This window comes from Gymnoscopelus microlampas, assembly GCF_963454915.1.
Source record: "Gymnoscopelus microlampas genome assembly, chromosome: 21".
In the NCBI taxonomy this organism is placed as follows: Eukaryota; Metazoa; Chordata; class Actinopteri; order Myctophiformes; family Myctophidae; genus Gymnoscopelus; species Gymnoscopelus microlampas.
In genome coordinates this window covers 27797262-27821530 of record NC_139958.1, presented here as the reverse complement: position 1 = coordinate 27821530, position 24269 = coordinate 27797262, and the positions used below count along the sequence as shown (strand labels likewise).

The 24269-nt window shown below is 42.9% G+C and overlaps 1 protein-coding gene across 3 annotated transcripts in view; it reads left to right on the top strand.

The window, feature by feature from the left end:
* Nucleotides 1-24269, top strand: part of LOC311037018 (protein unc-13 homolog B-like) — a 93196-nt gene that overhangs the window by 54870 nt on the left and 14057 nt on the right. For all 3 annotated transcript variants that reach the window (XM_084046057.1, XM_084046056.1, XM_084046058.1), the window contains 20 exons: nt 4484-4533; nt 6185-6263; nt 8132-8206; nt 8831-9050; nt 9352-9579; nt 10120-10261; nt 10523-10692; nt 12329-12444; nt 12811-12974; nt 15364-15514; nt 16054-16122; nt 18068-18157; nt 19387-19524; nt 19688-19818; nt 19960-20045; nt 20665-20791; nt 21141-21237; nt 22009-22152; nt 23176-23253; nt 23385-23462. In XM_084046057.1, the coding sequence (XP_083902183.1) occupies nt 4484-4533; nt 6185-6263; nt 8132-8206; nt 8831-9050; nt 9352-9579; nt 10120-10261; nt 10523-10692; nt 12329-12444; nt 12811-12974; nt 15364-15514; nt 16054-16122; nt 18068-18157; nt 19387-19524; nt 19688-19818; nt 19960-20045; nt 20665-20791; nt 21141-21237; nt 22009-22152; nt 23176-23253; nt 23385-23462 (2433 nt within the window). The remainder of the gene's footprint in view (nt 1-4483; nt 4534-6184; nt 6264-8131; nt 8207-8830; nt 9051-9351; nt 9580-10119; nt 10262-10522; nt 10693-12328; nt 12445-12810; nt 12975-15363; nt 15515-16053; nt 16123-18067; nt 18158-19386; nt 19525-19687; nt 19819-19959; nt 20046-20664; nt 20792-21140; nt 21238-22008; nt 22153-23175; nt 23254-23384; nt 23463-24269) is intronic.

The window sequence follows — 24269 nt, the reverse complement described above, 5'->3', positions numbered from 1 at the left end:
GGGAAGAAGCCCCGAACCCAGAGCCCCAAGCTGGGGAGAGGAATGCGGAGGAAGTTGCAGAGGGTTTTGCAGGGATCTGGTGATGACTCACTCCATTCACGGGCATCAGTGGAAATGGAACAGGACATGTTCATCTGTGGTCTGAGGAGAGATCCCTCCAGCAGGGATACGTCAGAGGCCCACAATCGTCATAGCCATACAGGGGACCCAAGTGGGCCCATGTTGGCAGGATTGGAGCTGAGTAGAGATGGTCACATGCTAGCTCCTTGTGTCGTCCATTCCAATGGCTCCTCCGCCGGCATCCCAGACCTGACTCCATCAGGAGAGAACAGCAGCTCTGATTGTCAAGATGGAATCGGGGTGGTGGACGATACTATACCCAGGCCCAGTGATGGAGAGGAGGGCAGAGATGAAGAAGCAGGGGAGAGTTCTAGTAACATCGTAGAGCACATCCTTAAAGAGTTGAGAGGCATTAACAAGATCCAAGAGGAGATTTCGGACCTGAGGCAGTACTTGAGCTCTGTGCGAGGCTCGGTGGACGAGGTGTCCTGTTGTGTGGATGCAGTACTCAGCGAGATAGGAGAGATGTACTCTGGAGCTGCAGCTGCCCCCCAGCTTCAGCCTGTCCATACGTCACCCAGAGTCAGGAGAGGTAGCCTAGGGAGACAGAATGCCGTCACATCCCTTCACAGGAGAGCCACCAGCCCTCTGCTCTGCCACCTCGACTGGGACACAGATTCCAGGCAGAGTCCACGCCTGGTGCAACGGCCTATATCACCTAAGCAATGGAGAGAAGATAAAGTTGTTCGCCAATCAGAGCAAACTGATCAGGACAACTCGGACCAGAACTCAGATGTGCACTCCTCAGATGCCAGGGCAGCTGCCCTCTGCTACCTTGCAGATCAATTTGAGAACAATTGCTACAGCACCAGCTCCCTGTCCTCGTGCCACAGCTCCACCTGTCCAGAAAGAGGTAGCAGGTACCACACCCGTGATACAGCATTTGACAGATGGACTTCTGTAGACATACAGCACAGTGCGAGTGGAGAGGGAGGTTGGAGCGAAGAGGATGTCTGCTCCTGTGTGAACAGCAGAGAGGATCTGGAGAACAGTTCCGGTGTATGGGACAGGTGCACCACCGAGGAGACCAGTAGCACACCAGGGCTGTCTTCACACAGCAGCTCTGAGCACCTCTCGTTGCTCTTCGGACAACATTACAACTCCCCCTCCAGTTCTTCCAGTGTGCTGAACTGGAGGCCATCCAGGCTGCAGGCTTCTGCTGAGGGAAACATAGAGTGTGACTGTGTAACCAACTGCCCTTATTCTCGTAGCTCTGGTTACCACACCATGGATGCCTTTGCTGATGAACTTGGCAGTGAGCCCTCTAGGAGTCTGAGTTGCTCCACTGTGCTACTGACAGACTGCGATGATGGCTGCCTGGAGCTTCTGTCACCCTGCGACCACTGCCCGTCCTTGGCTGACACTTTGGATGTAGGCTCAGCTGAGAGTCTGGACCAAGAGTGGACGGAAGAGAACGTCTCCCAGGTCAATGCAACAGACTGTTGTTCTAGAACGACTCAAGAGGGTCTCAAGTCTGAGAGCACAGAGGAGACCCTCGGTGTAGGATTTGATGTGAAGACTTTCACCAAGGCTGTGCTCACTTTCCGGTCTGCTTTAAAAGGAGCTTTTAAAAAGCTGGATGGTTCCAACACTGAATATGCAGACGATGGCAGTGGGTCTGAGGCAGCTTCCTCCCCTGCCAGACGATTCAGTGATCCTCCAAAGGGGGACAGCACTCCACAGCACGCAGGGGGAGATGTTAGTGTGCCAGAACATACTCCAGGTACTCCAGAGGAGGAATACAGTGAGCCTTCAGTCTATATGGACTGTGGCCCACCACATGAGAATGTGTCCTGCCCCCTTATTCCTTCGCCCTCTGAAACAAGCCACTCTGCCGGCACACCTACTGAATACCATTCCATGGAGCTCTCACTAGGGAGAGAAGAATCCCCAACAGATAAAGAAACATCTATCCCAGACCTGATGCCAGACCACAGCTCAGGAGGGCAGGATCCCGTAGATCCTAATGTCCCGGTGAGTCCAGTGGGGCGAGTGGTCAGTCCGGAAGGGCTGGCTTTAAGTCCCATTGGGGAGGACTGTGCACTTGGTGAGGCAGAGACGAGAAAGCCATCTGATGAAAGTCACAAAGCGCGCATGGAAAATTTCCAGCGCATTCTGAGGGAAAAGAGACAAACTCATCAACGACTGTCCAGGTCCACTCAGGAGTCCCAGGGGTCCCATGGGTCTCAAGCTTCGGCGGGATCCCAATCTCAGGATGAGTTTACCACAGGTATCTTTATGTATATTTTCTCTATTTGCCACTGGCCATGCACCAAGCCCAGTAGAACAAAGAGCAAAAAATAAATATGAACACATATTCTCTGTATACTGAAGACTTTGATTACCAGTGTTATATTACTACGGCAGAACTCTACTTCTTTCATGATTTATTTTTTCCCCCCTTTTCAGAGTTTGGCAGAGACGATAATCAGGTCACTCATATAACGTGAACTCCCTTTTTAAAGTTTATCTTTGTTGTTTTTGTGTTGTTCCTCTGTGTTGTCCAGCATTGTTTTCCTTTTTACACTCTGTATCAGTAGCATGATTCATGGTTCTGATTCTCTTTGATTTGCATTTGTCATAACATTTCAATGGATCTCTTCCATCTGTGGTTTCTAATTTTAAAATTGATGAGGGGTAATTGACTATATTTGAATGACAGCCATTATAATCTGATTGAATTTAATACTTCATACCACTGGGGGACCTAGGTGAATGTGTCAGTGTCCCTGAGCAAGACACGTAACCCTTAACTTCTCCCCGGGCGCTGTATATTAATAAAAGTGTCGACTCAAGGTTCAAGGTTGTTCTTTGTTAACAGCTTGTGCACAGGTAGGTACATAAGAGTCAAACTTAATTTTGTTAGGCTTCCTTCAGACAATGTAGCAGCATAGGTAATAATGATAAAAGTAAAGAAAAAGAAAGAGAATGACAGAAAAACAAGAGCAAAAAGAGTCAGTAGTTTTATACTAATAGGATTATAAAGAAATAAATCATTGTATATGCAATGTACGTACAGTATATGCTTGGCATATCATATACACCATCAGCATTATCAGTAGCTGCCACAGTACCATACAACAGCACAGTACCTTCTACAGTATATGCCACAGTTTTTAGGTAACAGTTAAGTGTTTTAAGGTGCAAAAGAATATGTGTAAGTACTGTACACTTATTTTGTGAGCAGAAAGTGCAGACTGGTGTAACAGTGACATACTAATAGTTACGATGGCAAAATGTAATAGTTTTTTGCTTAGCTGTGGCTAATACTATTGCCTGACAGCAAGAAAGTCCAGGGTTCAAACCTAGCTCTGGTTGACTGGGACCTTTCTGTGGAGTCTCGCCGTGTTAATGTGGGTTTGCTCCGGGTGCTCCACTTTTGACCTACAGCAAAAGAAACGCACTACGGACAAACTCCAAGGCACTGGCCTTTGTGCTGGAGCTGGTCCCTGTGCACCGCTCAGTGGCTCCTATCATTTGGGATGGGTTCAAGGCAGAGGATGAACCTCCCCATGGGGATAAATAAAGTATAACTTAACCATTGATGGGTACTGTACAGTAGCGACAACCCCCCCCCCCCCCCCCCCCACCTCATCCATAGTGAGAAGATGTGACTAAATAAGATGAAGTCTTCAAAGAAAACAAAAACTTTTACCTCTGAATAATCTCAGTGCTTGAATTATTTTGTATACAGATCAATGCAATTTCTTGGGTTTGGTTGGGGCTGTAGCTTTTGAGTGCACACACATTATTTAGACAGCTCTACTACTAGCTTTTACATAAGCAGATGCTACTTAGAGTAGTTTTCCCGGAACTTTTTCAAACACTGAGACATCCATTGTGTGAGAGGGAGCCCTCCAGGGATCCACAAGTTACAACCACAACTTCCCTTTAGCTGAGGCTGTCAGAGGAGATTGTGAACAGAGGCTGATGCTATACCTTGGAGGAATAACATAGAGTAGAGTATAGTTGTTCATTCCTTGTCTTTCTTAAAAAAGGAAAGAGTTATGGAAGTATGAAGAAGTTGTATATATGTGTTTACCAAAGAATGGAACTTATTCATCATCTTGGTGTGTGCATTATTTATTTTCTCCATCTCATTCATGGCATCTTGTCTTTATAGTCCGTATGACATTAGCCTTAAGAGTTTGCCAACATGTATCTCAGCAAGTGGTTCAGAGAGGTCTGTGGACATCATACTGCGTCATGTTGTTTCTTGTCTAACTTTGCATGCACTATAATAACCCAAGGGGTGAAACTCAACCAATCCCAAGTTTCCTTTACTCCCTTGTCCCTATACCACAGTGTTGTATCTCAGCAAGCATTATGATGAATGTAAAGTCTGCAATTTTATATTTCTTAGGTACATGATGAAGACGAGCCCAACGCTAGGCAGGCCTGGATCAAACCAGGGTAAGTCGTGTGTTTCACAGCCACATTTGGGTATTGTATTAATACTAGTACTGTTGTATGGTACTGTGGATAACGCAATGGTGACTATGAACCAGCAACAGATCCCACTTACCCAAAACCGGAGGGTTCTTTTCCCAAGCTGAAATCTGCGCTTAAACTGGAAGGCTATGGATGTGCCTGTGTTGTTGAACACATACACAGCTTAACGTCGGGAAAGTTATACAACTCACTCGCCCAGGTGGTGTCAATGATACTAACAAGTAAGACGCGCGAACGCTGGAAGCGAACGCAGCTTGACTGTTGCTGCTATATTTCAGCCATACTGTAGTAGTGCACTCTGGCGCACTCGGGCGGCTGCACACAGGTAGTGCAGCTGCTATATTTCAGTCACGGAGTTTTGAGTCACATGGGGGCGCGAGCCAATGAGAGCGTGAGTCACATGGGGGCGCGGCTGCACACATACTGCACACACACAGACAGAGTCACAAGCCGAGCCGAGTTACATAGTAGGCTCCACTTGGGCGGAGGCGCCTCCTTCCGCGTTCACAATCACCGTAATCGTAACAACATTCAGAATCACAGCGCTGCCTGTTTCGAATTCCGCACGTTAAAGTATATTCATTCATTTGTTCGTCTATTTATTAACTGCTACTGTAGTCTTACCCTGCGGTACATGAAAACTCATCTTACAGTCATGGATCAACTTCAACCTGGTGTTTGCACTTTCTCCATTTACGGTCCGTACATCTATATAAACGTTCAGATTTCAAATATAAATTGCTTATGCTATGGCTACGGATGTTAAAATTATGCACGGGACTCTCAAAAGTACCCGTATATTCTGTATTGTTCAATAAAAAGCATTTTACTCCGATCGGTGGCCATTTTCTCATAGAGTTATAATGTATCAGAGTGCAATACACCTACCAACCGATAGGGTCGCTTAGTTGAACGCATATTGAGAAAATGGCCACCGATCAGATTAAAATGCTTTTTATTGAACAATACGGATGATACGGGTACTTTTGAGAGCCCATACATAAATGTAACATCCGTGGCCATGGGATAAGCACTTTATATTTGAAACATGAACGTTTCTGTAGATGTACGGGCCGTAAATGGAGAAAGTGCAAACACCAGGTTGAAGTTCATCCATGACGGTCGAGACAGACGACCGTCGTGTATGCATGGCTATTAGTCCCTCTAACATTTCCCGTGTTTTTAGTTTATTGAAATAATGTCATGCACATTTGTCCAGTGCATAGCCTACTGTAGGCCTTGTTGACTAGATTTAGAAGAGATTTTGAAGCTATTGCTGCTGAAATGATCGATTATTTTTAAGGGGAAAAGCCGTCATTTAACATGCAAGTCAATGGGTGAAAAGCAAAGTTTGCCAGGCCTGGGTGTGACTAACTCGCACCACCAGTCACAGAGTGGAGTGGGTGGGGCTTAGTGAAGGGTCCATTGACAGAAGACTGGTGTCCCTTGGCAGAAGACTGGTGCATCAGTGACACATCACTGAAACTCACCTGAGCATGTCATCAGGTGAGGTGTTTAGCCAAAAAAAACGGCTCCCATTAGGAAATGCCCAAAATGGGGCATTTCGTGTTTACGGGCTCTTAAAAATTCACCTGTTTTGCTTTGCTTGTAGTGGTGGATCCGGCCTGTATGGAATTGACAGCATGCCAGACCTGCGTAAGAAGAAACCTATCGCCTTGGTCAGCGATGTGGTCAGTACCCGATCTTTTTCTCATTCCTTTGTTCATCCAGTTTGTTTTGCTCTGCCCTTTGGGAGTGTACTGTACTGTATGTCTGTCTATGTGTTTGTTGATACCAACCCAACAGGATCAGTTTGCAATATGCTCTTAGAGAGCTTCGGATTTGCGAGGGTAGATTTTCAATTTTAAGTTTATTATCAACGAAATGGAGACAAATGAAATCAGACTGATCATTTTTCTCTCCCTCCTCTCTTAAATTCCCAAAACTATGCCCCCATCCACAACCACTCTCTTGAATGCACTCTCTCTCCTTGGTCAGGCTATGGTAAGTTAATAGAACCCAACTGCCCCTCCCCTTTTCTACTGAATAGAAAGTATCAAGTAGGACAAATTCAACAGTGGATACATCATGTAAGTACTGTACATACATGCATACGCATGTGGCTCTTGTCATGTTGTGCAGTGGTTCTCAACCTTTTCTGAATCAGGGCCCACTTGGAAAATCTTGAATGTGTTCGTGGCCCAGCCATCTGACCACCTAGCATGGGTGTTAAGTGATCAGATGGGTGGGCTGCGAGCATGTTTATTTTAATCAATCGGTTGTATTCCGGCTTGGATCAGTGGAACTAACATAATATACCCAATTTAATTTTTAAGATTTTTTTATTTATTTTATTTTTTAAGAAAAAATACCATGATTGTTTTTTTTTTTACATTCTTTTTTTAAATATTAATGTTATTATATCAATAAAATCTTAGTGTTTTGCCAATGAGGTTGAGAATCACTGATGTAGTGGATACTTTATTGTAGACTTCCCAGTTAGTGACACATGTTTCCACGCATCCTCCCAGTTAGAATGTGTTCCTACTTGATACAGTCATCTAAAAAGAAACTAACAAAACAAAACAACAAAAAAACACAATCAACTAATCAAACGCATTTACCTGCTTAACATCAAATGCTGAGCCCTGCACAGACCATCACAACCTCTGGGCTTTGATAAACACAACCATATGGGTAATGTGTTGGAACTGTTGCGTTCACACACACACACACACACACACACACACACACACACACACACACACACACACACACACACACACACGTACACACACGTACACACACACACACACACACGCACACGCACACGCACACGTACACACACACACACACACACGCACACACACACACACACACACACACACGTACACACACACACACACACACACACACACACACACACACACACACACACACACACACACACACACACACACACACACACACACACACACTCACACTGGTAAGTGATGGTTCTGTCTGTCCACATGGTTACAACTAACATGTCCTCAGATACGGCAGCTATCCCAGTGATAATACTTTCCAGAGTCTCTCCTAATATTACTCACCTGGGTTTTTCGATTGTCTGGTAACAATCTACTAATATCTGGACAAAAATCTTCCTAACCCTTACTGACCTCTTCAACTGATCCTCACTCTTCTTGTACCTACTTACTCTTGTCCCATACTGCAAAAAAATAAAATGTATGTATATATATAGATATGTATATCGTTGCTGTCGGGCAGAAACCTCTTATTTATGTTTTTTTTGTAAATTAATGCCCTACTTTCTCATACTACAGTGTCACACAAAATTAGCAAAAATAGCAGATCTACAAGCTCAAAACGTGCCGCAACATGTTTTATTTGATCAATTTTTGCCACCTTTGGACAAATGAGGTTTCCACCCTGCTACAGCAGTGATATAGTATTCTGTAAATACATTTTTTTTTTTGCTATATGGGCTTAGCTGGCTTGTGGGTTGTGTGTACACGGTACAGTATGTTCTCTGACTGACTTATGTCTCTCCGTGCAGTCGCTGGTTCAAGCCAGGAAAGCAGGGATTGCCTCTGCTATGGCTGCACGGTCCTCAATCAAAGATGAGGAGCTGGTGAGTACATGGATTAGATTACTCAACTGTGTAGAGCAATGGTTTTCAACCTTTTTCATGTCAAGGACCCCCAAAATGATAATTATGTATTTGGCTGCGGACCCCCATCTCAAAAATATTTTGTGCCAGGGATTTTTCAAAAATAGCAGACCTACAAGCTCATAGCACGGCACTCTGTGCTCTTCTATTTGTATATTTAGATCACGTGGTTGGGTAGGACAATACTGATTGACAAGAAGTATTGCATGAAGTGCAATATCTCCCCTGGCCACACAGGCGCTGCATCTTAGTTCAGCAGTAGACATGTCAGCCTTCACATGGGAGACCTACTGTAGGTTTGAATCCTGTGTAGGACATAAATATTACAGATTGCAGCTTTAAACTAGGGCTTTCTGGTTGCACACTTGCTTAATATACATGCAACCACATGGGTTAGAATAATGAATGGTCCATACACCGTAAAATGAGTGCTAAAACTAGCAGGGTGCATTTGTGACCTTCACAGTACATCTGACTCTTCTTCATCTTCTGTTTATACAGTATATAGTACTATAATAAAGCTGAAATACTCTACAACCAACATTGTTCTCCAATATAAAATATTCAATGCTTTTCCTCGTGCAGAAAAACCATGTCTACAAGAAGACCCTGCAAGCTCTCATCTACCCCATATCTTGCACCACACCACATCATTTTGATGTGTGGACTGCCACTACGCCAACCTACTGCTACGAGTGTGAGGGTCTGTTGTGGGGTATCGCTCGCCAAGGCATGCGATGCACTGAATGTGGGGTCAAATGTCATGAGAAGTGCCAAGAGCTTCTGAATGCAGACTGTTTACAACGTGAGTATAGCCCCCGTCCCGTCCGCTAAAAAAACGATCAGTAGAGAATGGAAATGTGTTAAAGAGTATAATCTCTGTAAACACATATCCTGGTTAGAATGCTTGTTAGCAGGAAGAGGCTAAACATTGAAACTCACTATTTGAACCGACATCTGTCTCTGAAGCTAGTATTCTCCGCCTGTCAAAGTACTACGGGTATAGTAATCAAAATGGCAATGTAAGGCTGTACTCGTTCAGAAGTCGAGCCTTGTCGTGCCTTGTCATTTTTTGTGTATTTGTTTAAATGTTTTTTCTTCTCTAGGTGCTGCTGAGAAGAGCTCCAAGCATGGAGCAGAGGACCGAACGCAGAACATCATTATGGCCATGAAGGACAGAATGAAGATCAGGGAGAGGAACAAACCAGAGATATTTGATGTCATCAGAGATGTGTTTGTCATCAGCAAGGCCATCCATGCTCAGCAGATGAAAACCATCAAGCAAAGTGTCCTGGATGGCACCTCCAAATGGTCAGCCAAGATTACCATCACAGGTGATCAACTGGACCTTCAGTCAGTCAGTATACCCTCTTCGACCTGGGACTGACACAAGAGTTGAACACAGCCACCCACTGTAGTAACTAATATACAGTAGTCCTGGGTAAAGACCTGGATCCGCAAATTTTAGTGTCATTAAAAGTGGATGTTACAAAGTTGTTTGCCTCGGAGAATCAGACATGGGTTGATCTGTGTTGTTACAGAATAAAATGCCCAGAAGTGGCTTTACAGTACATCGTTTTCCCTCATTTTACTCCATTGTACTTCACACTGATTGGCAGCTAAACTATGGCATCAGCTTTGGAGAAACACCCCAGCCCTCAAATCAGATTGCTAAAGACTCTTGTAATCTTTCACAAATCAAAAGTGAATTGTTTTCTGTGAGAGAGAAAAAGTACAATATTGAAAAAAGAACACACGTTGGTTTCAATGTATCTTATTATGCTATGCTACTCACTGCTACTGTATGTGTCTTTAAAATTGTATTGTCTGTGATTTCCTTCCTTTAATGTCATTGTTTTCCTGTTTCTGTTTAGTGTTTTGTGCCCAGGGCCTTCAAGCTAAAGACAAGACAGGTTCCAGTGATCCCTATGTCACCGTTCAAGTTGGCAAGACAAAGAAGAGGACAAAGACCATCTATGGCAACCTCAACCCTGTCTGGGAGGAGAAGTTCCACTTGTGAGTTTGACCACCAACACATCTGGGCTGTAATAATGTAGCCTAGTGACACTTTATTGCCTTGAGTCCTGTTTCTGTAAGACTAATATTAAGCCCTCTGGTAAGCACTTGTTTTGTGATGTTTTTTTGTCTTCTAACCAGGGTCTTCTGGGCAAAGGGGTCTGTACTGGGTCCCCTCCTTTTTTCCCTCTACACCAGAGGGTGTCAGCCCTTAAACTTTACCTACAATACACTTAACGTCTGCCATTTCTTGTTTGACAGTGAATGCCACAACTCTTCAGATAGAATCAAAGTGCGCGTGTGGGATGAGGATGATGACATCAAGTCCAGGGTGAAGCAACGTCTGAAGAGAGAATCGGATGATTTCCTGGGCCAGAGCATTATTGAAGTTCGTACTCTGAGCGGAGAAATGGATGTTTGGTACAATCTGGGTCAGTATGTTACCATTTTTGTCAAATGCTTTTTTTGAAGTGTACTGTACCTTGGGTACACACACACACACACACACACACACACACACACACACACACACACACACACACACACACACACATCACTCAATAATTTTCTATTCACCTTTTCATCTTTATTACCACGAAAGTTTCCATTTTGCCAAGCCATCATACTGGAAAATATGTTGTTGTTCTTTCTACTGGTGTAATTCCTACTGTAGTGTGAAGCTGGCATCCATCACTGCGAAACCTTATTTGTGAGCAAAATTTGTTAAATAACACTTGTGTCATTTAGTTCAGTTCCCCACAGGAAGTGCGTCTCTATCAACTGTCAGTGGCTACATAATCCTTTTTTCTTTGTCTCTGTTTTCTATTTATGACGGTAGAGGGATAATTCTTCTGACGATTGATACTATCTTTTTAGCACCCGATGACGTACTAATCTAGTTTTCTTCTGTGTTTTCTTCAGTAGTGTACTGTAAGTTTGTTTCCACTTTGTCTCATCACCAACTGACTCGAGAGGACTGATTCTGGGTTCAGCTCTTGTGTTCTTTTCTTTTTTTCTTCTTCTTTTTTAATCAGAGGTTATTTTACGAGTTTCCAAAATTGCAGTTAATTATAAGTTAATTATAAAACATAATCTAATTATAAAGATAAAGAAGAAGTAAAAATATGTACATTAATCATGGAATACCTAGAAGTGCTTGAAGGTACTGTGTGCATGAGTACTACTTCTAAGTAATGATATCCATATTATGTGCGCGCTGCTCTGTATAATGCACAGTTTCTGTGTTTAACCCCTCTGCTCTCCTCTCAAACTCATTTCTGCTTTCTCTTCTGTTCTTTTTCCCATCCTTTCCTTCTCTTCCACAACCGCATGCCTCCCCCACCAAACACACACACACACACACACACACACCCCCCACTCTCTTCCCCCTTCCTTTCACTGATTGGTGATCTGTGATTACTATGTAGCAGCACTGCAGTCGGAAATCGAGCACTGTGGTCGACACGTATAAATTACCACTAATAACACTGCTGTCAGGGGCAAATAGTAGGTGTGAGTCGGTGAGCTTTTCAGCTCCTGAGTAGCATGCTGGCTCAAGTGTCTTCCCTTAAATGGGAGAGATCCACACAGCCCCTCTCTTATCAGCTGGAAGTTTCTGTCAGTGTAGCACAGGGGCTCCCCCCCCCCACACGGCCATCAAATTAGAAACACTGGTACTACAATAGAGCTGCCACAATAATAGTCTGTTATTAGCGTTGTGTTAACTGACGTGGTTTGTATCCTTTTGCCTCTACAGAGGCAAAAGACAGACTTAGATTGCAGTTATGAATCGAGAGAGCCAAAGCATGCGTAGTTAAACAGCTTTCTAAATACTATACTGTTTCTGGCATTATAGGGAGCATGTCATTGTGGAGGAGAGGAGATGATGTTAATATGTGATAAAGCTGTGATTGATTATGTTCTGTGCAACGGCACTCACTGGTGGACTAAACCTCATTAACACCTATTTTATGTTTTTGGACCTTTTTTATGTACTTGTCTGTATAATAGCCCTGTGTGATGTGTAGATCAGCTGTGTAACTGGTTATGTTTGTGTGTTTATCACAGAGAAGAGAACTGACAAGTCGGCTGTGTCTGGTGCCATTCGCCTCCAGATCAGCGTGGAGATCAAGGGAGAGGAGAAGGTGGCTCCATATCACGTCCAATACACCTGTCTACATGAGGTATTGCACTCAGCTACAGTATAATGCATATTTTCGAAGTGCAGCCATAGTCTTTTTCAAATTACGGAGATGTTCGTTGTCATCATCTAAGCCACTCCCCAAAGTTTGCTGATTTGTCCAACTTCCAGCTGCCAGGTTCAGTACATTTTCAGTAGATGCTTTCAAGACTAAATATCTCATAGCAAATAACTGAGTTTGTGTGATTTATAGGGCTTTGAATGTCCTGGTTCCAGCTTATCTGGAAGATCTTCTTCTGGCCAACTATTCTTTCCAGTCTTTTTCAACCTGTCCTCATGTGTCTGTGCTATAACTACAAAATGCTTCACTTCACAATTTTGATAAAACTAAACTGTGTGTTTGTCCTAGAACTTATTCCACCATTACACGGACGTGTTGGGCCAAGGTGTGGTGAGGATACCAGAGGCTCGTGGGGACGATGCTTGGAAGGTCTACTTTGACGAAGTAGCCCAGGAGATAGTGGATGAGTTTGCCATGCGTTATGGGATTGAGTCCATCTACCAGGCTATGACGTAAGAGAGGACCTTCCTTGCTCTCTGTCTGTCTGTCTGTCTGTCTGTCTGTCTTTGTTTTTATGGCGTGATTCTGTAGGAGATCTAGCCGTCTATAAGAGGGGTTGTCTGTGTGAGTCTGTTTGTCCAGAACTAATCTCACAAACTTTCGGACTGATCATCCTGTTTTTCACAATGTTTTATATTTTTGGAAATATTTCATTTTAATAAAAAAAATCACACCTGTGTGAAGGTAGCGGCGCCTTTGATACATTTTGTCATCGATATGTGTTTATAATGTGTTTATAGCCATGTGTCACGTGAAGCTTGACCAATCACTTTGTCCCGTACTCAACATACGCATCCATGCGGAGTTTGTGTTGTCATCGATATTAGTTTATAGCCCAGTTAATAAGAATACAGAGGACGGACATACGGATGGACATACACCTGGACATAGACACGGACATACATACACACGGAGAAACACTAGAGAAACAATATTAATTATCTGTCTTTGAATGTCTACGTCTTTGAATGTTTATATAGCCATCTAATTTTGTATTCATGATATAATAATAGTGATGTCATGAATAGTCCCCTTGCCTGACCAATCAGAACGTTGACGGGCCTGACCAATCAGAACGTTGACGGGCCTGACCAATCAGAACTTTGACGGGCCTGACTAATCAGAACTTTGACGGGCCTGACCAATCAGAACGTTGACGGGCCTGACCAATCAGAACGTTGACGGGCCTGACCAATCAGAACTTTGACGGGCCTGACCAATCAGAACGTTGACGGGCCTGACCAATCAGAACTTTGACGGGCCTGACCAATCAGAACTTTGACGGGCCTGACCAATCAGAACTTTGACGGGCCTGACCAATCAGAACGTTGACGGGCCTGACCAATCAGAACTTTGACGGACCTGACCAATCAGAACGTTGACGGACCTGACCAATCAGAACGTTGACGGAAAAGCCAGGTGAGCGGCGCCAGCGCCGCTAAAAATGGAAGTCGATAGACCCCTTAACAGACGACGTCACACTGATAAGAACCAGTATGCGTGCAACCAGTATGCGCTAAATGAAACCCATTCTATCAGGTCTCGCCAGGACGTGCCACACTAGCCAACACACAAGAGGGGGTTGGGGTGTGCTGAAACTAGCGCACCCCGAAACAACAGGTTGGAAATTGATTGCGTGAAACAATCACCTGCGCATCCAGTCTCAATGTTAGTAAACAATTAATTGGTCTATGGATTGCGCTCAAACGTTGTCCAAATTTGGAGTCATACGTCATCGCTACATCACAGGCTGGCCACATGAAGTCTGAGATCCACATTGGAGTCACGCTGTTTCAATTTGAATCCAGAGATCCTCATGATTTGATTTCCCTTCAACTCTATCGGCTTACTAGATCCTTCTCTTTATCTGCATGTCCATAATGTACTGTCTCTTCACGTTAACCCCACTCCAACCTAACCACCCCCACACCCTGGCCTCCATCCTCTCTGCTGTTCTCATTAACAGCCATCCAGAGCTGTTGCCATTCCCCTATGGCCTTCAAATGAAGGAAAGTCAATTATAAATGGGCTGAGGATGGATTTGTCTCCATGAAATGTCTTTCTGGATACAGATGCCTGTTAGCGTGGGGCTATCACTCACACAAACCACACTCTGGTGGGTCATCCCTTGGCCTAAGTGCACCAGGTGGCTGATGGGAGGTGATGAAATGACTGTTCCTAAGGACACTGGAGGGCCAAATACATGACCTGGTGTGTTCCTACATTAGCATAGCCAAATTATTGCCTCCATAATGATAGAGATTAATGCTACTTGTTGTGGACTAGATTAAAATGATATTACATTTCTTTACTAACCTTAATGCATCATAACACAAAGCCTCTTTGCATGCATACATCCATACATGATCCATGTCTCAACGTGTGACCCATAGACTAGATCATAAAAACACCTTATCCTGGGCTAAAATAGCATACACTGTACGTAACAACACAGTACAATTTACAATGTCTGCATTTAGCAGACACTCTTATTCCAGAGCGATTTACAGTAAGCATGGATAAAGTAACATGAAAAGTATAAGAAATAGCTTGTGACTATCACAAAATAATAACTACATTGGATCCACTGGAACTCAGGTTATTTTTGCCATTTCCTGAAATTAAAGCTTGGGACATAGTGTACAAGGTTTCCACCGACAGAGACGATACAATAGTTCCCCAGAAAATGATGGATCTATGGCTTCCATCTTTTCAAATCAAATTCATGCTGTTGCAGGACACAGCAGAACTGGTTTACACATCACTAGTCTACTATGAAATGAAAAGGGTTCGAGTACATGACCATTGTTTCTTGTCCTCTCTTGTCACCGATGTTTCCAGGCACTTTGCCTGTCTGTCGTCTAAGTACATGTGTCCCGGGGTTCCTGCTGTGATGAGCACGCTGCTGGCCAACATCAACGCCTTCTATGCCCACACCACTGCCTCCACCAATGTGTCTGCCTCCGACCGATTCTCCGCCTCCAACTTTGGGGTTTGTATAAGCACAGAATGTCCAACACAGCACATAGACATACTGTATACTGTATGTCTACTGTATACTGTAGTGTATACTTTACTAGTACACGTGTGTGTGCGTGCGTGCGCGAGCATGTGTTTATTACACACATAAATGCACACATGTATGGTGTATACATACTGTGCATACACAAACATGATATGCACATTAAGCTTGCTTTGTCTGTATTAATTTGTCTACTACTGTATTTTTCTGTCCCTCCATTTCGCTCACACTTTTAATAAAAACACACACGCATGCATGCAAGCGCGCACACACACACACACACACACACACACACACACACACACACACACACACACACACACACACACACACACACACACACACACACACACACACACACACACACACACACACACACAGTGCCATAATCCTCTTTGTCTCCATAGACTGCAACTGTTTATTTGGTCTGACCATTCAGCTTCTCTATCCCCTCATCATTTCCAACATTTTCTATCTCCCTCATGTTTTATCCTCTTTCCTCGATACAGAAAGAACGCTTTGTCAAACTGTTGGACCAGCTGCACAACTCCCTTCGCATTGACCTTTCCACTTACAGGGTAGGATTTTGATTGGTTGAACTGAATAAATACTGTTGCCACCCTTTGATGTCATTATTTTCCAAAATTCCCATTGTTACTTTCAGACTAAATTCTTCTAACTCAACTTCTTTATTCTTAACCTAGTTTTTGTGTCTCACAGCTTGTAAATTTGGATTGTATTGACGAGTATAGTGAATAGTGTATATTTTCATAAGATTAATGTTTTTTGGGAGGGAGGGAGAGACTGAAAGAGAACCTTTTTCACCCACGCAATAACCCAGCCAATGCTGGGTACCAAAACCTGAACATGCTGATCGAAGCGGCCAAGCTGATAACAGGCCGTGAAGTTAGGGTTACTGGAAAAAATCACAAACTTTCATCTGTTTGCAATTAGCCTCGGAAACCCATGCATTTTTTTTTATTACAAAGGAAAAAAAGCCTGGGAGAACGATGCAGAAACGCTGGTCTTAGGACCTTGTTATCTCCTAACCAATCAGAGTGCAGAGGGGCGTCGCTCTAAATTTGGTGACGTCAGCGTGCTCCGTGCACAGGCCGGGGGGGAGGGGATGGGAGGCGGGGACATAGATTGGTGAAGCAATAGGAAGCAGCGTTGGAATCCAGCGCCTGGGTTTGGATCCGCCCTTCAAGACCATCGATTGGGCTCGTTCTCTCAGTCTAGTTTGCAATAAACAAATCAAACAAGAACAATTTAAATAACTCAACACAACCAATAATCCAAGTGGTTTCTCCAAATCCAACAAAAATGCAACTGCAGTTTCAAAAGTATTCCACGCATTGTCTCAAGCACACCTGATGCAACTAATAAACTTATCTAGGGCTTCATTAGTTGCATCAGGTGTGCTTGAGTTAGAGCACATCAAATACCTGGCCTAGACCCTAGGGTTTAGTTGAAGTTTGATTGCATGTTAGAAATATGGCTAAGTCGAGAGAATTGTACAACAAGTTGAGAGAAGAGATCATTTCATCGCACAAACAACGAAAAGGATGCAAAAAGTTCAAATTTAAAGGAACAGTGGCTCCACTACCTAGATGTGGCAAAAAGAGCAGGCTGTCAATGTTTGCCACCAAATTCTTGAGGAGGCAGGTGGTGAGTGACTGCAAAAGCAGCAAGACTTTTTCCACTTTTAGGTGATCACCCTCTCACCACGGTGGTTGGAAAACTACAACATGACGTCAATGTGCCGCGGTGATATAAGAGTCTCACCACTCACCTCGGCACATCTGTCTGTTTTTACTAACCCCTGGGGAGAGACCTCTGTGATAAATTCACCACGGCAGGTCGAAGATTGTTTGTCCGGAAAAGAAGTGATGCAGGCGGGCATGTTGCCTTCGTTCAGACCAGACCGATTATTTGGGACTTCCATTACCTCTGGGACAAAACATATTTCATTGTGATATTTGTTGTTTGGGTTTTGAAAAAATCGACTTGATATGAATCACCCTGATTGGCAGTAAAATTAGTATGAGGGCCTATTTTTTAAAAGGAACTTAAGGTGATCACCTGAAATGGTAGCATGCAGCCACCTTAAGACTCCTAAGGAACGCTATCAGAAGCTGGTGTCTGGCTGTGACCTGCTGCATCACGTTTGCAACAGGTCATAACAGCAAAAGGGTGCTCTACTAAATACTAAAGATGCTTGTCATGAAGGTGTTGAATCATTTTGAGACTGCAGTAGTTATTCAAAGTGTAATTTTGAGTTGAATTTGGAGAAACCACTGCAAACAGCGGACAGTTTGTGAATTTTGCCAATAAATCAAATGCTGAGTGTAACCATGTACTTTATATACTGTATACCTAAAGTCGCTTTATTAAACAAAACTATAACAAAAACAAAAGCTAAACTAAAACCTTTAATATCAGGAAGGTAAAAAGGAAATTAGATTTAAGTGGGGAAGACTGCTTCTGAATGTTTCTTTAATAAATGATATCTTCCTCCTGTAGAACCACTTCCCAGCCAGCAGTAAGGAACGCCTGCAGGACTTGAAGTCCACTGTCGACCTTCTTACAAGTATCACCTTCTTCAGAATGAAGGTAAGTTTATGATACTCTCATATTTCTAGATTGTTCCTCTTTTCTGTCCCCACATGATCTTGCTCTGTGTCAAGAGCTCACACTTTTGAAGATGAATTGAATAATTTCACCTATTGTGCCAGCCTTAACGGGTCCCTGATTGGAGCGCACCAGTAGGTGATCCTGATTAGTTTTCTAGTCATGATAAAGATAACGGGTGCATGCTTGCGGGAAGGAATAAAGAAACCGTACAACGATCTCAGAGGAACAGGCAGGGGCGGATTAACCCTTCGTGGTGCCCGGTGCCCCCCGGCACCGTTTTGTCAACGGGGGCGGGGGTGCTGCGCTCTAAGTTTCGGCGTTTTTCGCCATTTGGTGCCCCCCCAAGGATTGGTGCCCTGTGCTTCAGCACCTCAAGCCCGTTGGATAAGCCACCACTGGGAACAGGTTTGGGGAAACCCTAGTCAGGGTGGAAGAGATGGCATAGGGGTTGGGTTAGGGTTGTTTTGACCCTAGTACTGTATATTACAGTAGATGGCACAATATTCCCCAGTACGATATTTTTTCTTCTAAAATAAGTGTTAAATAGCTCTACTTACCAATAATAATCATTGAGTGTTTGTCTCTCCAGGTCTTAAGTAAACAGAAAATGCATTTTCAGGTCATGATACCAATTTCATCCAATCCGGAGAGCGAACTCATAAAGCATACAAGATAAACAAGTGAAATTGGAAGTGATGAAATCAAAACATTGGCAGACAAAATTGGAACTGGAACACTATATATAAATGAATAATGGGTTAGCTCTCCTGATAAGAATAAATTGATGTACCACCTGCAAATGTATTTTCTGTTTACTAAAGAACTGGAGAGACGGGAAGACACCGGTTACTGAACAAACACTCTATAGTGATGATTACTGAACAAACACTCTACAGTGATGATTACAATCTGAATATACTGTGGAGCTTTAATCTTTTAACAAATTACTTTTTGTTTTACCCAAAAAAATCATTTCAAATTGATTTAAAGATTTTGTACTTCTTCTTCTCTCTCTCTCTTTTTTGGTACAAAATATTGGTCAAAATAACAGCAGGTAGTATTAGTAATATCGTCGGACTCTCTAAAATCGGTATTGACATTGGTAAAGCAAACTTTACTTTAAACACAGCTCCTTGCGATGTGTTTTCTTTATGCAGTGATGTTTTAGTTAGTATTCTCAGTGGTCACTACCTCCCTCTGGTGTTCAGGTCCAGGAATTACAATCTCCACCCAGAGCCAGCCAGGTGGTGAGGGACTGTGTGAAAGCCTGTCTCAACTCCACCTACGAGTACATCTTCAACAACTGCTATGAGCTCTACAGCAGACAGTACCCTCCTTTGGACCATGTGAGTCTTATCAGGAGCATTATTACATGGTGAATGTATGTATATGACTGTGCCTACTACACTTTCCTAGTGGACTAACAGCTGACCGGATGTTGATGTCTCTGCAACAATAGACTGTTGAAACTATCTATAAATGAGCCTGACTGTTTGGTTTCTAATGCAGAACAAGGAGGAGCTCTCACTGGAAGAGCAGGGACCCAGCGTCAATAACCTGGACTTCTGGCCCAAGCTCATCACGCTTATTGTCTCCATCATTGAAGAAGACAGGAACTCCTACACTCCTGTGCTAAACCAGTCAGTAAATCAGCTACACCCAAACACTTTACAGCCATAGTCGGCTATGACTGGTTTATTATGAGGCAATTTTGTAAATAACAGTTGTTTCTGAATTTGTACTTAATATGAAATGGAACTGTCATTTTTTCCTCTCAACAGGTTCCCACAAGAATTAAACGTTGGGAAGGTGTCTGCTGAGGTGATGTGGACTCTGTTTGCTCAGGACATGAAATATGCCATGGAAGGTGAGTCTTTCTGTGGCAGTGGATACTAAATGTATTTATGCAGTCTCTACAAACATACTTTGTACTTGTACTGTTTTTCCTTAACATATCGCACTAATGCACAAGCATCACAGTTATTGAACGTGACTTTTCGATCACACGCTATTTACTGATATCTCCCATAAAATGAAATACAGATGTCACTTTAGTCACAGTTCCTATTGAAACACTAGTTGAGCAGTCTGTGTGGCTGAAGCTCCTGGCATCCGTGCCCTAATGTTAAACCTCTTTCATAGTCAATTGGATCTTTTTCTCTTGCCATCTTGATCAAAGATTGCGTGCGTTTGTGTGTGTGTGTTCCAGAGTGCACATTATACTTGAATCATCGTTAGAAGAACATGAGAAATTCAAAAGCATTGGTAGAGTGGCCATCAGCCAGCCTATGAACAACAACATGGATCTCTCTCTCTCTCTCTCTCTCTCTCTCGCTCTCTCTCTCTCTCTCTCTCTCTCTCTCGCTCTCGCTCTCGCTCTCGCTCTCGCTCTCGCTCTCGCTCTCTCTCTCTCTCTCTCTCTCTGATTTGTTCGGTCATTACACATTTAACACACACTCTTGTCTTGTTTTCGTGTTGTCTAACAGAACATGAGAAGCATAGGCTCTGCAAGAGTGCCGACTACATGAACCTGCACTTCAAGGTGAAGTGGCTCCACAATGAATATGTCAAGGACCTGCCAAACTTTAAGGATGTCATCCCCGACTATCCCTCGTGAGTCTCCATGACTTCTAAAATGTTTATATAAGTCGTATTATACACATAGATATTGGACATCACTAAAAAAGTACAGCGCATTTTAGGATTTTGACTTAGGTATATGGTGCCGGTGCAAAGTCGGCAAGGTTACTGTGGGGTGGCCATAGCTAAACGGCTAGAAAGGCTATCTGGGAATCAGAAGGTCCTCGGTTGGGCCCCCCAGGCCTGGCCAGTCTGTGTTGAAGTACTTGAGCAAGACACTTGACCCCTAACTGCTTCCCACCGAGCGCTTGTGCGGGACTGACAGCCAAGAACATGGGCTTACCTTTTCCTACCTTACCGTATCCTAATTACCCCGTTGCAGGTGGTTCTTACATTTTGTGCTGCAGTGGCTGGATGAGAATGAAGATGTTTCCATGGAGTTCATGCATGGCGCCTTGGAGAGGGACAAGAAAGATGGAGTAAGAGTTCATCATTTTATGCCCAGTCTACAAGTGTTGTCACAAGGCCAAATTATGTACAGCAGCACGTTTGTTTTTAGAAATGTTTAGGACCGTTAATCGATCAGTTAATCGAACTAATTGATTTAATCTATTACAAAAATAATAGACTTAAACAAAATAATTGGTTTTGAAAAAGCATTTAGTTAGTTAGTTCAACTTAGGTCCAGGGTGGGCATTAACATGCTACAAATCAGCTCCTTGCTTTTCAAAGTATTTTCTCATTATGGGAGTGAGTGAGAGCAACGGGACTCTTATCATTTAAGCACGTTGCCTTGCTTTTCTTCAGCACTAGAACAATGGTGGATTATTTGAAACAGGAGGGAACAACAAAGAAAGAGAGGTTAAATTTGTCTGTGAAGACAACAGCCAGCTGGTGTCTTCTTCACCACTATTAGAATTGACTAAAACTAAAAGGGGAATTTTGTTAACTAACTAAAAACTACAAAACAGTGCAAAAGGAATTAAAACTGACTGAGACTAAATAGATGCGCATGAAAAATTATTTTCATTTTAGTTTGTCCACGCCACCATCATATCTGAGGTCATGCATTCTTTCATCCTACCCTTTTCAATTTCTATAAATCAAGGCTTTCCTCATAATACCTGAGAAACTAAGACTAAAACAAAATGAAAACTAAACTAAAACTAGTCAATTCCAAAGAGTGAGTGGTTCTCGCTCAGGGCAAATCCCAAGATTTTAATTGGCTGTTTGTGACCTCTGTCCTCCAGTTCTTGCAGACATCAGAGCATGCTCTCTTCTCTTGTTCTGTGGTGGATATCTTCACCCAACTCAACCAGAGCTTTGAGATCATCAAGAAACTGGAATGTCCTGACCCCGGTGTCATGGCTCACTACAGTCGCCGATTCTCCAAGGTAAGCCTTGCTTCATTTGTCCATTGGTTCTCAACTCCCCCAGGGGTCGTTGAGGGGGTGCCAGGGAATCCCCATCAAAATGAGTTAATATACCATCAAAATCAGTTTAACCCTTGATATTTAGGCTAATCAAAAATAGCCCATCTACAAGCTCACAACACGTTGTGAGCTTGTATATTGACTATGCAGGCTCATGCAGTGTAAAAGTCCTGTTATTGTTCTATACTGGGTGTCATTTGCATTCATCTTGTCTTCGAGTTCTAACTAGTCCCTGTCTGAGTAGACGGCTAGCATGACAAAGTTGCCCCTGATTTGACAGCTAGCTTGATAAAGATGCCCCTGATGAGACATCTAGCATGACAAGGATGAAGGGAATGCAAACTCCTGGTAGAATAGACAACCAGCAGTACCACAAGTCACTGAGGACCGACTACTGCATTGAAGGATTGATGATTGACTGTTTGCTCTCTTCTGAACATCATTTTGGTCCGGGAACAGACATGGTTTGAGTTTGAAATTGAAATGTCCCAATGTAATTTAAAATGATTGATGTCTGCCTGTGGCACTTCCCTCTGAAAATAGCTCTGCTCTTTTAAACATCTCTAAACATGAGCTGTTTTCCTCATCGTAGGGTCATCTGGAACTTGAACAGGGCAATACTAGAACATGTTCAAGCTAATACATTTGATCACTACTGTACATTATAGCCTTTAGTAAGTAAAACCTAGGGATGCGCTACTGTATATCATTCATCCTATCGGTATTGGCCAATAATTGCTTAAAACTGTTACAGTATCGGCTGTCATAATTATGCCCGATATTTCAATATACTCATAGTAGTGCCCTGATAATATTCATGACCCTGGAATGATGTAAAAGAAGTGCCATGAAGCAATGAGGGATATAGGGGTTGAGATATTATTTTTTAATAAATAATCTATAAGTATAGATACTCTATTCTGCATAGTGTTCTAATGCATTGACAATGTTAACTTTTAATGCCTTCTCCACTCATCTTCTCAGACTATTGCCAAAGTTCTTCTGCAGTACAGTGCCATTCTGACCAAGAACTTCCCTTCTTACATTGACAAAGAGAAGATTGTAAGTTTGAATGTATTATTAGTAACGCCAGTCCTGTGTCCATGTACTTTGTTGGTGCAGTAGTTTAAATTCCTTGTATGTTCCTAAGCCATGCTTGGCAATGAACTGGTTGTGCGTCTGTCTGGTTGCAGCCCTGTGTTCTGATGAATAACATGCAGCAGCTGAGAATTCAACTGGAGAAGATGTTTGAATCCATGGGTGCCAAACAGGTAGGTGGATCCATGTAGCAAATAGAAGATTATATTATATGAATGATAATCTAAACATGAACTTGTTTTTTTTTAAAAGCTTGATATCAGCTTGCATCTTCAATAATCTTAAAACTATCTGCTGAAGAAAAGAAGAGAAACAATTTCTTGTGTGGGCTGACAGCTGAAGGGCAAGAGATATGGGGGGACACAATCCCTGAATGAAACTAGGGCTATTTTCTTTGTTGGGCTGGGGTCATTTAAGTTTGTTAGTGTCTTTTTTTTTAAACCCAAAGACCAAGGAGATATGATTTTCCGAAGATTTAGACTCCCAGACACTTCCTTGTAACTTAAAACTTAAAAATTCTGTATCTCGGCTCCTAAGTACTTTTTTTTCTCATTGAAAAAGTCTGGCAGCCTACTGTAGGAAAAAAAAAAAAAAGCTGGCAGCCAATGTGTTAATTTTTCCTGTATGAATTTGATCTGCTTTCTGAATAATGCAAATTGGTATTCATATCTGCTCTTATTAGATTGCCACAGAGGAAAAAATGGTATGTACAATAGATGGATGATAGATGGATAGATAGATCCAGTACAAGATTGTGTCCATTAGGCGTAGTCACCCTACTTCAAGGGCACCTGAAGTAACTTGTTTCACTTCACTATTCAAAGCGAGATGATGAACTGGTGGAGGAGGAACAGGGGGAGAAGTCTGATGAGGAAGGAGAGGAGGTGGGTTTCCAATGAGATCCCATCACGGGACTCAAAAGTGTTGATAGTAGGGCAGCAACTGTTAATCAACCTAATTGATTTAATCGATTTATAAAA